The sequence below is a fragment of the Mustela erminea genome, chromosome 3, assembly GCF_009829155.1.
Source record: "Mustela erminea isolate mMusErm1 chromosome 3, mMusErm1.Pri, whole genome shotgun sequence".
In the NCBI taxonomy this organism is placed as follows: domain Eukaryota; kingdom Metazoa; phylum Chordata; class Mammalia; order Carnivora; family Mustelidae; genus Mustela; species Mustela erminea.
In genome coordinates, this window is record NC_045616.1 from 14946853 (window position 1) to 14961739 (window position 14887).

Below are 14887 nucleotides of genomic sequence, written 5' to 3' on the forward strand. Positions count from 1 at the left end.
TCTGAGTGCAAATGGGATGCAAAAAAGTTGATTCGAAATGTTGATGAAGCCTGAATATACCAGTTGCCCTGCAGTTTTGAAAAGTTGTTCTGGAACGCTCCAATAAAATAAGGGAGAAGTTGCCAGCCTTTTGATTTGGATAGGTGGATAAAAGTACTTTCTTCTGTCATTTTCAAATTTATGTATTTAAAAAATTCAGATAAAAATTAATAGAAAACAAAAGGGGAAAGAGAGTAAATCAATCAGGAGAGGTAACTCCGATGTCAAACCCAAAGCAGCCGGTCATTAGGCAGAAGAGATAAATACCATAGGGAAGTAACCGACAGGTTCTTGAAACATTTGACAATCCAGTTAATGAAGGGGAGTAAATCTGATGAACACATGGGAGAAGCATTTAAACTTCTTTCTGACTTGACATGAAATGTTGACAATGTTGACAGTAACAAAGTCAACAGCAACAGTTACTGAGTGCTACCTTTAAAATCAGGCTCTGACCCGGAAAACTCCAAATGCCCTAAAAGCCACATCCCGAAACAAACTGGAGCACCAGAGTCTCTAGATTCCTTCCTCTAAATGTTCCCATGACACCACCAGTAACTTCTCTAAATTATCAATAATTTTAAAAAGAGAATATGTCCCTCAACAGGCTAGAGCCAGAGTTGGCAAGCTGTCACACATAGACCAATGCCATCTACCACCTGGTCGTCCCCCCCCCCACACACACACCAGTTTTATTAAGATGCAATTCACATTCAAAATTGCCCACGTATAGGCGCCTGGGTGGCTCAGTCAGGTAAGCATTTGACTTCATCTCAGGTCATGATCTCAGGGTCCTGGGATTGAGTCCCAAGTCGGGGTCCTCACTCGGTGGGGATCCTGCTTCTCCCTCTGCCAGCCGCTCCCTTTGCTTGTTCTCTCTCTCTCTCTCTCTCTCTCTCAAATAAATAAATCACTTCTAAAAAAATAAAACGAAATTGCCCATTTTGAAGTGTAAAATTCGGTAGCTTTCAGAATATGCACAGAGGGGTGCCTGGGTGCCTCATTTGGTTAAGTGATTGCCTTCGGCTCAGGTCATGATCCCAGAGTCTCTTGGGGTCTGCTCAGTGGGGAGTCTGCTTCTCCCTCTGATCCTACCCCCTCTTGTGCATGTTCTCTCTCAAATTAAATAAATAAATGGATATGCACGGAGTTGTGCAACTATCACAACTATCAAATTTTAGAACATTGTTGTCACTCCAAAAAGAAGTGCCATCCCCATATCTCTGTGGTTCATCCTCTCCCCTCAGCCCCACCCCAGTCCTGAGCAATCACTAATCTGTTTCTGTCTCTGTAGATTTTCCTCTTCTGGACATTTCTTATCAATGGAATTGAATAACATGTGTCCTTTGTGTCTGGCTTTACTTAATTAGCATAATGTTTTCAAGATTCATCTGTGTTGTAGCATGGGTCAGTACTCCATTCCTTTTAGTGGCTGAATTTTCATCCATTGTATTGATATGTGCTGTTTTATTCATCCATTTATCAGTTGATGGACATCTGAATTGTTCCTACTTTAAAGCTATTATTTGAAATGCTGCTGTGAACATTCCCATGCAAGTTATGGGCAGAATGTGTCACTTTCCTTGGATATGTACCTAGGAGTGGCATTGCTAAATCTTATGGTAGCTCTGTTGCATATTTTGAGAAACTGCCAGACTGGTTCCCAAAGCAGCTGCACCTTTTTTACATTCCAACTAGCACTGAGTGACAGTTCTGATTTTTCCACACCCAAGCTTGTTATCATCTGTGTTTTTATTGTAACCATCCCTGGGAATGTGAAGTATCATCTCATCGTGGTTTTGATGTGCAATTCCCTAGTGACCTATGATGCTGAGCATCTCTTCACCGTGTGCTTAGTGGTGACTGATATATATATGTCTTGGGAGGTCAATGTCTATTTATATCCTCTGTTAATTTTTTTTTAATTTTTTATTTTTTATAAACATATATTTTTATCCCCAGGGATACAGGTCTGTGAATCACCAGGTTTACACACTTCACAGCACTCACCAAAGCACATACCCTCCCCAATGTCCATAACCCCACCCCCCTTCTCCCAACCCCCCTCCCCCCAGCAACCCTCAGTTTGTTTTGTGAGATTAAGAGTCACTTATGGTTTGTCTCCCTCCCAATCCCATCTTGTTTCATTGATTCTTCTCCTACCCACTTAAGCCCCCATGTTGCATCACCACTTCCTCATATCAGGGAGATCATATGATAGTTGTCTTTCTCTGCTTGACTTATTTCGCTAAGCATGATACGCTCTAGTTCCATCCATGTTGTCGCAAATGGCAAGATTTCATTTCTTTTGATGGCTGCATAGTATTCCATTGTGTATATATACCACATCTTCTTGATCCATTCATCTGTTGATGGACATCTAGGTTCTTTCCATAGTTTAGCTATTGTGGACATTGCTGCTATAAACATTCAGGTGCACGTGCCCCTTTGGATCACTACGTTTGTATCTTTAGGGTAAATACCCAGTAGTGCAATTGCTGGGTCATAGGGCAGTTCTATTTTCAACATTTTGAGGAACCTCCATGCTGTTTTCCAGAGTGGCTGCACCAGCTTGCATTCCCACCAACAGTGTAGGAGGGTTCCCCTTTCTCTGCATCCTCGCCAGTCCTCTGTTAATTTTTTAATTGACTTATCTTTTATTTTTGAGTTATGGGAGTTCTTTATATATACTGAATACAAGTCACTTATCGGGGTTATCAGATATATGGTTTACATATACTTCCCCCGTCCCCTGTTTTGTGAGTAGTCTTGTCAATTTCATGATACTGTCATTTAATGCACAAAAAGTTTTAATTTTAGTGAGATCCAATTTATCTGTTTTTTTTTTTTTCTTTTCTTGCCTGTGCTTTTGGTGTTATATCTAAGAAACCATTGCCATTAGGTCAGGAAGATCTATTCCTGTGTTGCCTTCTGAGGATAGCCCTTACCTTTAGGTGTGTGATCCATTTTCAGTTGACTTTCATGAAAGGTGTGAGGTAGGGGTCCAACTTCATCCTTCTGCATGTGGACATCCAGTCATCTCAGCATCACTGGTGAAGAGACTGTTCCCTTTCTGTTGAATCATCTTGTTACCCTTGTTGGAAACCAACTGACAGCTTTTAAATGTTCATTTCTGGACTCTGCATTCTGTTCCCTCAGTAGGTTTGTCTATCCTAATGGCAGAGCCACACTCTCTTGATTACTATAGTTTCGTATTAAACTTTGAAGTAGGGAAATGCAAGTTGTCCCACTTTATTCTTTTTCAAGATTATTTTGCGTGTTTCCTGTCCTTTGACCTTTCAGAATGGCTAGAACCCAAAAGAAAAGAAATAACAAGTATTGGTGAGGATGTCCATATCAATTTTAGGAGGAGTTTTTCAATTTCTGCAAAACTGCAGCAAGAATTTTGATAGGATTGCATTGATTCTAGAGTATTGACATATTAATAGTCTGACCCATAAACATGGGATGTCTTTCTGTCTATTTGGATCTTTATTTTAACAGTGTTTTATAGTTTTCATTGTGCATGTTTTATACTTCTTTTGTTCAGTTTATTACTAAGGCGTTTTCTTCTTCTTTTGATGCTATTGTAGATAGATTTTCAACTTCCAGTTCATTCACAGGATTAACTGTTCATAGACATACAATTGATTTTTCTGTACTGATCTTGTGCCCTGCAATCTCACTGAATATTTTTATTAGATCTAATAGTTTTTTAGTGGATTCTTAGAAGTTTCTATATGTGAGATTGTGTCATTTACAAATAGAAATTGTTTTACTTATTCTTTGCTAATCTGGATGCCTTTTATTTCTTTTTCTTGGGCTGCTTGTCCTGGCTAGAATTTCCAGTACAATGTTAACTAGAAGTCTTGGTCCTGATCACAGGGGGAAATCATTCGTTTCTTCTTCATTAAGCATGATGTGAGCTGTGGATAGTTCCTCGATGTTCTTTATTAGATTGAGGAAATTCTCTTCTGTTCCTTGTCTGAGGGGTGTGTGTGTGTGTTTTCAGGGAAGTATGTTGGCTATTGCCAGATTTCTTTTTTTGAGTCTTGAGGCAGTCATACAGTGTATTCCTTATTCTGTTAATATGGCTTAATTATGTTGATTGATTTTCAGATATTAAACCCTGCACTCCTAGGATAAACTTGACTTGGTTGTGGTGTATAAACTTTTAATATGCTGTTAGATTTAGTTTGCTAGGATTTTATTGAGGATTTTGTTGATGTCTGTTTTCATAAAAGATATTAGTCTACAGGGTTTTTTTTGTGGTGCTTTTGTCTGGTTTTGGTGTCAGGGTAATGCTAGTATCATAGAATAAGCTGGGGGATTTCTTTTTTCTTCTTTATCTTGGAAGAGTTCATGAAGGAGTGGTGTTAATTTTTCTTTAAACATTTGGTAGAATTCACCATCAAAGCCATCTAGGATTGGGCTATTATTTGGGGGAAGTTTTAAATCACACATTTAATCTCTTTACTTATTATATGTCTATTCCGGTTTTCTGTATCTTATTAAATCAGTTTTGGTAGTCTGTGTTTTTCTAGAAAATTGTCCATTTCCAGCACTCTGTTTTTTTCATGTGAATTTGAATTATTTTTTGGCATCACTTGCTTTCAGCCTGAATAATTTCCTTTAGTATTTTCCTACAGGGCAGTCTGCTAGCCATGATTTCTCCTACTTTTGTTTGTGTGGGAATATTTTTATTTCACCTTAATTGTTGAGTGATAGTTTTATTGGTTATCCTTGGTTAACGCCACTGCCTTGACCTCCATTATTTCTGAGTAAACGTCAGCTCTTGATTTTATTGGGCTTTCCTTATATATGATGAGCCATTTTCCTCTTGCTGCTTTTGGCATTTTCTTTGTCTTTCACCAACTTGAATATCATGTGTTGGGGTATAGCTCTCTTTGCATTTATTCTACTTGGAGTTTGTTAAATTTCTTGGGTGTATAGGTTATTTTTTTTACCCCATCAAATTTTAGAAGTTTTCAGCCATCATGTCTCTGAATATTTTCTGCTCCTTTTTGTCTCCTCTCCTTCTAACACCTCAGTGACCCCCCCCACCATGTTTCTCAGAGGTCTGTTTATTTTTATTTGTTCTTTTTTCTCCCCACTCTTCAGATTGCACAATTGCTACTGATAGGTATTCAAGTTCATGGGCTCTGTCTTCTGTCAGCTCATATCTACTGCTGAGCCCTTGGTGAATTTACCACTTCAGTTTTTGACCTTTCAACTCCAGAATTTCTGTTTACATTTTTTGTAGTAGTTTCTGCCTCTTTCCTGATGTTCTCTCTTTGATGAGACATTGTCCCTTCCTCACCTTCAGTTTTTTAGACATGGTTCCCTTTTGTTCTTGGAGCTATTTTGAAATCTACCTGCCAAGTCCAACATCTGGACCTCCTCAAAGGTAGTTTCCATCACCTGCTTACTTTCCCATGTCTGGCTCACACTCTCCTGTTTCTTTTCATGTCTCAGAAATTTTGGTGAAACTGGACATTGTAGATGATATATTGAAGAGACTCTGGATGTTGATGATGCCCAGGACCTTTGCCGTGCTGTTGTTTGCTTGTTTATTTGTCTAGCGACTTGGCTGTACTGTTTCCATAAACTTTGTTTGCCCTGCAGTGTGCAGCCACTGATACTGCCCCCAACCCAGCGGCCACAGCCTTGGGCCTGTGCATTGTCTCCCTGACCCGACAGCCCCCGACTCCCACCCCAGGACAGTGGTATTCGCCAGATTCTCTCTGTCTCCTTCTCTGATTTTCCTGGTAAGCCTCTGGCTGTTCGGTCTCTACGGGTGTCACCCAGTTAGCTTTCACTAGCAGCTAACTGGTTTCTATGTGGTTTTGAGCATGCTTTCAAGTACAACCTGTCTACAATATGACCCATTGAAATTCTGAGCCTTTCACAGAAGCAGGATGTTGCCAGTCTTTGAGCCTTGCTCAGACCCTAGGAGGGGCCTTACCTCTCTTTCCTTGGTTCTTTCTATTACGCTTTTGGTTGTTTTACCATTTTACTCACTGTTGCTAGCATCTTGGAACTTCCGGCCTCCTCTTAGTTGCTCAGCTCACTACTAAGATTTCTGTTGTTTTAGACAATGCCTGTAGGTATGAGCTTGCACAAGCTCTGCTCCAAATAAGGTCGGTCCTTTTAGGGAGAACTGTGGAACTGGCCATTCTGCCTCTCCCTCTGGGAAGACTGCTGCACTTGAATGAAGGGCAAAGTGGCCCACTTCTCCCAGAGTGACAGCTTGGCCTACGAGTGTGTCACTGGATGTGGATGGCAGCCCCTACTCTTCTTGGCTTTTTCTTTTTAGAATGAGGCCTCTGCCCTAAAAGCAAGCTGGGAAAGGGGCTGTCGGGGTCCAGTATTCTTGACCTGACATCTCTGGGGTAGAGTCTTCACCCAGCAGTGGGAGCCCCAGTCCTCTTGGCCTCTGCTTCCTGGAGTTAACTTTCTGCAACACAGAATTATGTATTGGGAAGTGCCAGTTGGCGTGCCTTTCCCAGGGTCAAACCGTAGCCCCAGACTGGCAGCAGGAAGGATAGATAGTTCCGTCTTCTAGGCCATAAAGCTTCTGGACCCATGAGCTGGGGAAGGTATGGGTAGCAGTTGTGGCCAAATGCCACAGACTTCCACTGTTCTTACCAAGATTTCATAGATGTTCTTGAATACACGTTTCTCCCTTTGTTGTATGGACTTCAGGACAACTTCCAGATACTTTAAGTGGTTGTTATTTTTAAAAATAATGCTTACCAGTTAAACAATTATCTTACTGAGGAGAGGGAGTTCACTGACCTCCTTATAGGTCCCCTGTAGACGTTTCCACTTGCTGCCTGTTTTCATAAATCAGGTTTTATTGGGACATAGTCCTGTCCATTCACTGATGTGTTGTGCATAGCTGAGCTCATGCCCCGGGGGCAGAGCTGAGAGTTACAACTGAGATCACGTAGCCAAAATAGCCACCGGTCCTTACAGAGATAGTTTGCCGAGAAATGGCGGCATTATTTTTCTATTTTCTGTGTGGAAGACAGACCTGCAAAATGAAATCCTGAAACCAGACAGCAGCCAGGGCACCTGGAGTCCGTCCACCTCCTGCACTCGTACCCGCGGCTCAGGGGTCAGATGAAGAAGGGATGGACAAGCAGTATGCCGTTGGAACTGCAGGAGAAGTTGTGGCACTCGGCTCATTTGAAAAACATCCTTGTTATCTGCTTTTTGTTGTGTGTTGTATTGGTCCATTGTTAAATTTTTAACTTTTTGTGATATCTTTTCTTGTTCTATATCAGTATTCCATTTTAGATCTGATGCAGTATTTTTACATGTTGTAATCATCTTCCTAAAGTGGCCCTAAGTTGTGTAAGCATCCTCCCTGTGGGAGGCCAGGGAGAAGTGTGACCATATTCGAGCTGTAGGTCTGTGTTCCCTGAGTGCCGGTGTTCTGCTCACTGCATTCATGAATGTTTACTGTGTCAGCTTGTCACCCGACCTTCATTTCCATTGTATGTCCTTTAAACATAAGCAGGTAGGTTCTGTACGTCTCTGGAGTCACTGGCCTGACCTGCTGGTTTCTTTGTGAATTGCCCTCTGTGGGCATGCCTTTGGCTTCACCCAGAGACATGGTGTGGGGTGTGGGACAGGCTCGGGCTGAGAGGACAGAGCGGACTCGACAAGACATGGAGGACTATGGGCAGTCGGGGTGGCAGTTGGGGGAGGGGAGCAGGGCAGGCTGGCATCTTGCGGGGACTCCTGACAGGGCTCTGAACTTCTTGAGGGTGTGGGATCCACTTTTCCAGTGCCTCCAGGGCCAAGCAGACATCAAGGGAACAGCAAACTGAAGAGTATGGGGCATCCAAGTGTCCCTGGAACAGTGGGTCATAGGAGTGACCTTCTGTCTTGCAGCACTGCTTTAAAGGACACTGCATCTGGCTGACCCCTGACATCCTCAAACGGGATGGCAACTGGGGTGCCTGGAGTCCATTCGGCTCCTGCTCGCGCACCTGCGGCACAGGCGTGAAGTTCAGGACCCGCCAGTGTGACAACCCACAGTGAGTCGACCCCACTGTTTCCCACCCTCCTGTGTGGTAGCTGAGGTCCCTGAAGCCCCTTTCCAGCTGGCCCTATCCTGCAAGGCTGCCATGGCTGTCCACCACTTCTGGAGAGGGTATGAAGGCAGGCAGCTCAGGCTTCTCATCACCATCCCTGGGAGCAAGCAGAGACTCAAAGAGGGGAGGGTCTTGCCTCAGATCACACAGCCTGCTGGGGCAGAGCCAGCCCTGGATGCCTGCAACCTTGTCTCCTAGGCTACTGGCCTGGGGCCAGTTCCCACAACCTGGCCCACACCCTGCTCTAGATACTGACTTATTCAGCCCTTCTTAGTCAAGGACATGGAAGACAGAAGTTGTAGCAGCAATGGGGATAAGGCAGAGGGCTCTCTTGGGCTCCCAGATGCCAGGCAAGAAGAAGGGTCAGCAACATGCCATCCTGGGCATGTATGATAGGGTTTGCCTAGGGAGGTTGCCCCCGTGCCTGCCAGGCTCCCACCCCAGCTGTGCTCCTCCTCCTGCCTCCTATGCAAACCCCAAATTCTGTGCTCTGTTGTCCTCCCTTAGGTTCCTTTAATGTCCCTCCATGGCAGCCCACTCTATGAGTATCTCTCAGGTCTGGGCCCTGCCAGTCCTGCACTGTGCCTCCCCCAGTGCACTGCCCAGGGAAAGGAAGAGTGCACAAGGAAGGCACACAGGTCTGTGTGTGTCTCCTGGGCCCCTGCAGTGCTTTGTGACGTAGGGGGCCTCAGTGAGCCCCACGGGCCTCACGCAGCCTACTTCATGGATTGATTGTGGGTGCACGAACAGTCATGTAAACGGGACCCCCCACAGATGACCACTCACTTTGGTCTTCCACCTACTCTAGGGAGGCCCCACAGCTGCCAGAAGACATATGGCTTTGTCTTTCTTTGGCTTGTTTGGTGTTTTAAAGATCCTAGTTTACAGGAAAATACAAAAATATCTGGAATTTCACATTAAAAAAAAAAAAGAGAGAGAGAGAGAATCTTATTTCCAGCTTCCAGATTGGGCATCCCTGCAACACCAGGCCCAAATACAGGCTGATGGGCGATGAAAGACTCAGACCAGCCCCTTCGTGGGGCAGCCCGGCCCAGCCATCTCCATTCACCTCCTCCACCCACCTGGACCCCCTTGATATTTGGGTGGGGGCCCTAAGACCTAAGCCTGAGTCCAGGTTCATCACCCTGCCTTGGATCCTACCACAGCCTTGCAGGATTGGGTATGACTTTATGTTCATGTGTGTTTTTCTCGGAGAGCAAGGCTCTCGTTTCATATCAACTTCTCAAAGGAGCCCGTGACCCCAAAATTTAAGCCCTCAGGTACACAGGCCCTTAGGCCCTTCCAGATAGGCTGGGTTCCAACCTCTGCAGCAATTCCCACACCCTGCTTGGCCAGGCCCCAAACCAGCCCCCAGGGAGCCAGAGGGGGTCAGCACTCTCGGCTCTGGGCAAGAGAGGTCGAGTCCACATTGGTCTGGAAGGGATGTGCGCTGGGGTCCAGCAGTAGGAAAGCCCAAACCGCAGGGGCATCAGCTCGTGCCTGGAGAACTCTCTGCCTGCTTCTGACCAGTTCCTACCTGAGGGCTCCAGGCCCCATCCTGGTAAGGTGCAAAGTACCCCACCTTCTTCCTTTCAAGCAGTCCTGGGGCTATTATGCCTGCCTCTGGATGACAAAGGAAATGTTAGGACCCCAGAGGCTCTGGGGTGCTGGGTGAGGACCACCAGGGTTCCCAACCCACAGCATAGTACCTGGCATGCAGCAAGGCTCAGGACCTACGATGAGTCTCTCCTGCCCCTTCATGTGCTGATGGAGTGACTCAGGTCCAAGCTGCCAGCTGAGAGGGCAGATCTGGCCCAGTGTCCCAGCATCCAGGCCTTGAAGCTAGTGCCTGACTCTGGGTGCTTTGGTTCCAGAAGACCCATCACCAGGCCAGTCTTGAGGTTAGGGAGGTAGGCTCCATGTTCTTCTGTCCTTCTGAACCTGGTACTCTAGGGAGTTTTTACTCCTCCGGCTGCCCCAGCCTCCTTGGTGGTAGCAAGAGACCAGTGCAGCTGTGACAGGAGCTATCTGTTCGTGTCAGCCATCAGGCCCAGTGCCAGCGCTCCCTCCGCAATAGTGACGGTCAGACAGCACTGTCAGGGTGCAGTGACAACTGTTCCCACCATCATCAGGCAGCTGCAGGGCCCAGAGCATTTCAGAGCTCCTGGGCTCCACGCAGCCTCTGTGTCAGCAGCCCAGGCAGGCCCCACGTGCCTCCCCTTTCGTGCAACCTCCCCGGGGGTGACGGGGGTGACCGTGAGCCTGCGCACTGTCCCAACTATAGCTGCAGCCCCCTGCTTGTCTGTCTGCAGCCTTCCCTGCAGCACAGAAGTCAGCGTGGCAATGCTGCGCAGTTCCCAGCTTCCCCTGCTTGCTGGCCCGGGCTCCCCGTGTGTCCTTCGTGCTCCCCACTCTGTCACCGCAGAACCACAGGTGGTCTAGTCCCCGGCTCTGCACTTGGTCTTCCTCACCCACCTTCCCTGAATTCTCCAGTTCACTTTCTAGTTTGGAGTTTGCATGGCTCTCCATTGGAACCAGTACACCTTCTTCCTGCTCCTCCTTACACCTATCGAGGGGATGCCCTTGTCAGTGACCCCATGGGTAGTGGCCGTGGTCTAAATCTCAGAGCTGCTCCTGCTTTTCATCCACCCCATCTTGGGTGTCTCCTGCTGCTTTCTCCGCAGATGTCTTATATCACTTTTCCCCACCACCTTCCCTCAAGAACGTGGCCCTGGGGAGGGGCCTCAAGTACGCCAGCCTCATTCCTTGTCCACTCTGCTGTGCCATGCACAGCCACATTGACCACCCTGTTATATAGGTAGGGTGACCCTTGCCCAAGTCTCCGGTGGGGCCTCAGGTCCTGCTCCGTACTGCCATGCCAGGCAGATGGTGACGCTGAAGTCCCCAGCTCCTCCTGGGGTGCAGTCCCACGGCTGGCACCTTTTCTGGCCTTTGCCATGGGCTAGTGCTTTGTGGGTGAGTGCTGTTCTCAGAGAAGTGAGGGGTTAGGAAAACTCAGCCATGGGTCCCTGAAGTCGGTGGGGGGAAGCCAGAGAACAGTGTCTGCTGCATTCCTGCCCCTTGTCGGGAACTTATGCAGCAGTATTGTGCTGGTTTGGAATTGTTCTTTGAGTTCCCACCATGGGTCAGGCACAGTCCTAAGCCCAGATGTGGAGGAGACTCCCTCACTTCCTCCATCTTGGGATTCATGTCCCAGGAAAGGGCAGAGCCGTAACAGGCAGCCACAGCCCACTGTTGGTTCAGTCACAGCGACGGGAGCTGGGGGTGGGGGTGCACGGGGGCGCAGCTGATGCTGCCTTCCTGTGGGAGTCCCAGAGGGAGGGATTACCAGTCCCTTTATGCTTCATGGATGAGGGGGATTGCCTGGGCCCTGCAGCTAGGACAGGGCAGGGCTGGGTCCCTTCAGGTGTGGGAGGCACAGCTGCCTCCCACACCTGAAATTCAGGACAAGTGGCACGCCATGTGCTGGCCTCTTCCTGATGGCACGGAGCTACAAGGCCTTCCTCTTTCTCCTCCAGCCCAGCCAACGGGGGCCGCACCTGTTCAGGCCTTGCCTACGATTTCCAGCTCTGCAACTCCCAGGAATGCCCTGATGCCCTGGCTGACTTCCGTGAGGAGCAGTGCCGACAGTGGGACCTGTACTTCGAGCACGGCGATGCCCAGCACCACTGGCTGCCCCATGAGCACCGGGATGGTGAGCCCCCAGGGACAGAGTAGAGCAGGTGCTCAGCGGCAGTGCCCCAGGTTGCGGACAGGCTGCGCCTATCAGCAGAGCCCATGGAGGCCCAGTCCTAGAATTTTTAAACATACTGTGGGAATGGGTGCCAGGGCAGACAGGGTCCCCATCCTGGAGAGAAGCTGCAGTCTGGAGGGAAAGGCTGTCAGAGCCTCTGGGATCTGTGCCAACATCAGCCTGGCTCTCTTGGGAAAAGCTCTTCCTAAATCCAATAGCCTGGGGCCAAAGTCCCCAAGGCAGACTCGCCAAGGAGGTTGTAGTCACCTGTCCCCTTTCACTTTCTGTCCCAGGCCCAGGGCAGTCCTGTGAAGGCCAGGTATTTACCAAGAAAAGTCTCAGGAGAGCTTCTCCCTTGTATGGTGCTTCTCTTGAGCAAACTTGGGGAGCTAGCAAGCCGTGCAGCTGGGCCTCCTCGCCAGTACCCTGCCACTTCCCTTCCAGCCAAGGAGAGATGCCACCTGTACTGCGAGTCCAGGGAGACTGGGGAGGTGGTGTCCATGAAGCGCATGGTGCACGACGGGACACGCTGCTCTTACAAGGATGCCTTCAGCCTGTGTGTGCGCGGGGAGTGCAGGGTGAGTGCCGTGGGGATGGGGGCACAGGGGTGTGGGGGCCACAGCTCAGGATGTCGGCTTCCTGGGGTTATGGGGCAGCCTCGTGGGGGCTAATGCAAAGTGTCCAAACCAGTGCCTGGAACAGGGAAGGCACGATCTCTTCCCTGTGCCAAGGGCCCTCAGACTTGAGTGTGTCTATGGGTTCCCGGACAGCTTGAGGGCCCCACCTCAGAGGTTCTGACTCTGTAGCTCGAGGTTGGGCCTAGGCGCATGAATTTTACATGCTTCCCTGGTGGTTCTGCCACATGTGGTTCACAAGCGACCCGTTCCAGAGTGCTGCCACCTTCTCGCACTCTGCTGGGCCCAGACAGCTCATTCTCCATCAGGGCAGCCCACCATGGGGCTTGCTGGTTCGGCCCTTTGTAGAAATGCCCTTCTGGGTTTTCCATTATTGCGTCTTTGGCTTCAGTCTCGGACTGTCACAAGAAACAACAGTGCAATAACCTTGCATTACCATCATGGCGTGAGCAGAGGCCTGCCCTCTGCCAGGCTCCCTAGAAATAGCTTGAGGCCTACCTGGAGTCTGATGAGGCAGGGCCGATTGTAGAGGCTGACTTCTGTCTCATTTTCCTGAGACACAGAATCTTCAGGAGGCCTCAGGCAGAAAGCCTGGCAGATTGCCGCAGGCACCCCAGAGAAAGAGGGCGAGGCCAGGAGAGTGAGGAGGTAGGGTGCGGGCGGCCAGACTTGTGCTCAGAACTTCTATCCACTCAAGGAGGATGGTAGCCTGCAGCAAAGGAGGCTCCTCCAGACACAGTGGCCAGGGACCGCAGGGGAGCCACCCTGCTTGAGTCCGGCATGGAGGCCACGGTGCACAGTCCGCTCAGGTTGTGAGACCACATACGGAGGAACAGAGACCGCAGCATTGCCTTCGTTCCTGCAGGGTTTTAATTTATGGAGGTGACCTAGTGACAACCTAGAGAGGCCAGTGCCGTTGAAGGAAGAACGAGTTACTTAGGTTTCCTGAGAGAAAGGCTCACTTCACTATGCAGGGCCCTGTGGGGAAGTGCCAGGTTTAGTCAGGGGTGGAGGGATAAGGAAGGGGTTGGGGGGTAGAGTTTTATGGGGGTTTCCTCAGGAAAGGCAGGCCGGACCCAGGAAACAGTTGAGGATGGGCAGGATCTGGGCTAGAGGGGAGGCGCCAGCTTCCTGCCACCTGGCCTGGGGATGATTCCTGGCAGGGGAAGTATCAGCTTGTGCGTGAGAGGCCGATCAAGGTGGTTATGGAGAATTGTTTTACATACGAAACGTGCTCCCAGACCAGCCCTCTGCTATCCATAAAAGCAGGCATGAGGGAGGGCAGCCTGTCCCTAGCCAGCAAGTTCAAGATCTCAAAACACTGTAAGACATGTAGGGGGTAGAGCTGGGTGGAGTCATCGGTTGGGCATCTCACTTGGTTTCAGGTCAGGTCATTATCTCAGGGTGGTGGGATTGAGCCCTGTGCCAGGCTCTCACTCTGCCAGGAGTCTGCTTGGGATTCTCTCTCTCCTTCTTCCCTTCCCCTTGCTCATGCGTGCATGCTCTTTCCGTGTCTGTCTAAAATAAAATAAAGTCTTGGGACGCCTGGGTGGCTCAGTTGGTTAAGCAGCTGCCTTCGGCTCAGGTCATGATCCCAGGGTCCTGGGATCGAGTCCCACATTGGGCTCCTTGCTCGGCAGGAAGCCTGCTTCTCCCTCTGCCTCTGCCTGTGCTCACTCACTCTCTCTCCCTCTGTCTCTGACAAATAAATAAAAATCTTTAATTAAAAAATAAATAAATAAATAAAAATAAAGTCTTAAAAAAAAAAAAAAGAACATCGTAAGACACAGAAAAAATTTAGAACCATGACCAACACCAGCAGTATTACATTTAGTAATAGAAGTGGCTTTAAGCAGCAACTGCGATATGGCCGCAAACATAATAGAGAAGCCAGAGCACCCATTCACTGTCTCGGGGGCTAGAGCTTCACAGCAGTGTTGACAGTCGAAGAAGAGGAGATGAAGCATTTCATTAATGGTGATTTTGAAGGAATGACAGCAGGATGAGCAATTTCTTGCATCATTGGAAAACAGAAATATTTATGTTTAATGTGATCATATAGCAGAAGTTCTAAAGCAAAGGAGACAGGTTGGGACCACTCTGAAGACGTGAGCAGTAGTTAAGATGAGGTACCAAGTTCTCACAATGCCTGGGGATGTGCAGCCCTTCTTGTGAAAGTATCTTGTGCTGGGTCAAAAATCATGCCTGAGTGGACGCTGTCAATTAGGGAATATCAAAACACAACTCAAGAAGGTTAAGAGTGAAATAACAGCAGAAGACGCTTCAGGAGAATAGAAATCCACGTGCGCATACACATGTTCACACAGAGAAAGGAATGAAAAGAGTAGCAAGAA

At 48.3% G+C, this 14887-nt stretch overlaps 1 protein-coding gene across 2 annotated transcripts in view; it reads left to right on the plus strand.

Annotated features, from left to right (window-relative positions):
- Positions 1 to 14887, plus strand: part of ADAMTS2 (ADAM metallopeptidase with thrombospondin type 1 motif 2) — a 218163-nt gene that overhangs the window by 180267 nt on the left and 23009 nt on the right. For both annotated transcript variants that reach the window (XM_032335322.1, XM_032335321.1), the window contains exons 11-13: positions 7942 to 8087; positions 11684 to 11859; positions 12343 to 12476. In XM_032335322.1, the coding sequence (XP_032191213.1) occupies positions 7942 to 8087; positions 11684 to 11859; positions 12343 to 12476 (456 nt within the window). The remainder of the gene's footprint in view (positions 1 to 7941; positions 8088 to 11683; positions 11860 to 12342; positions 12477 to 14887) is intronic.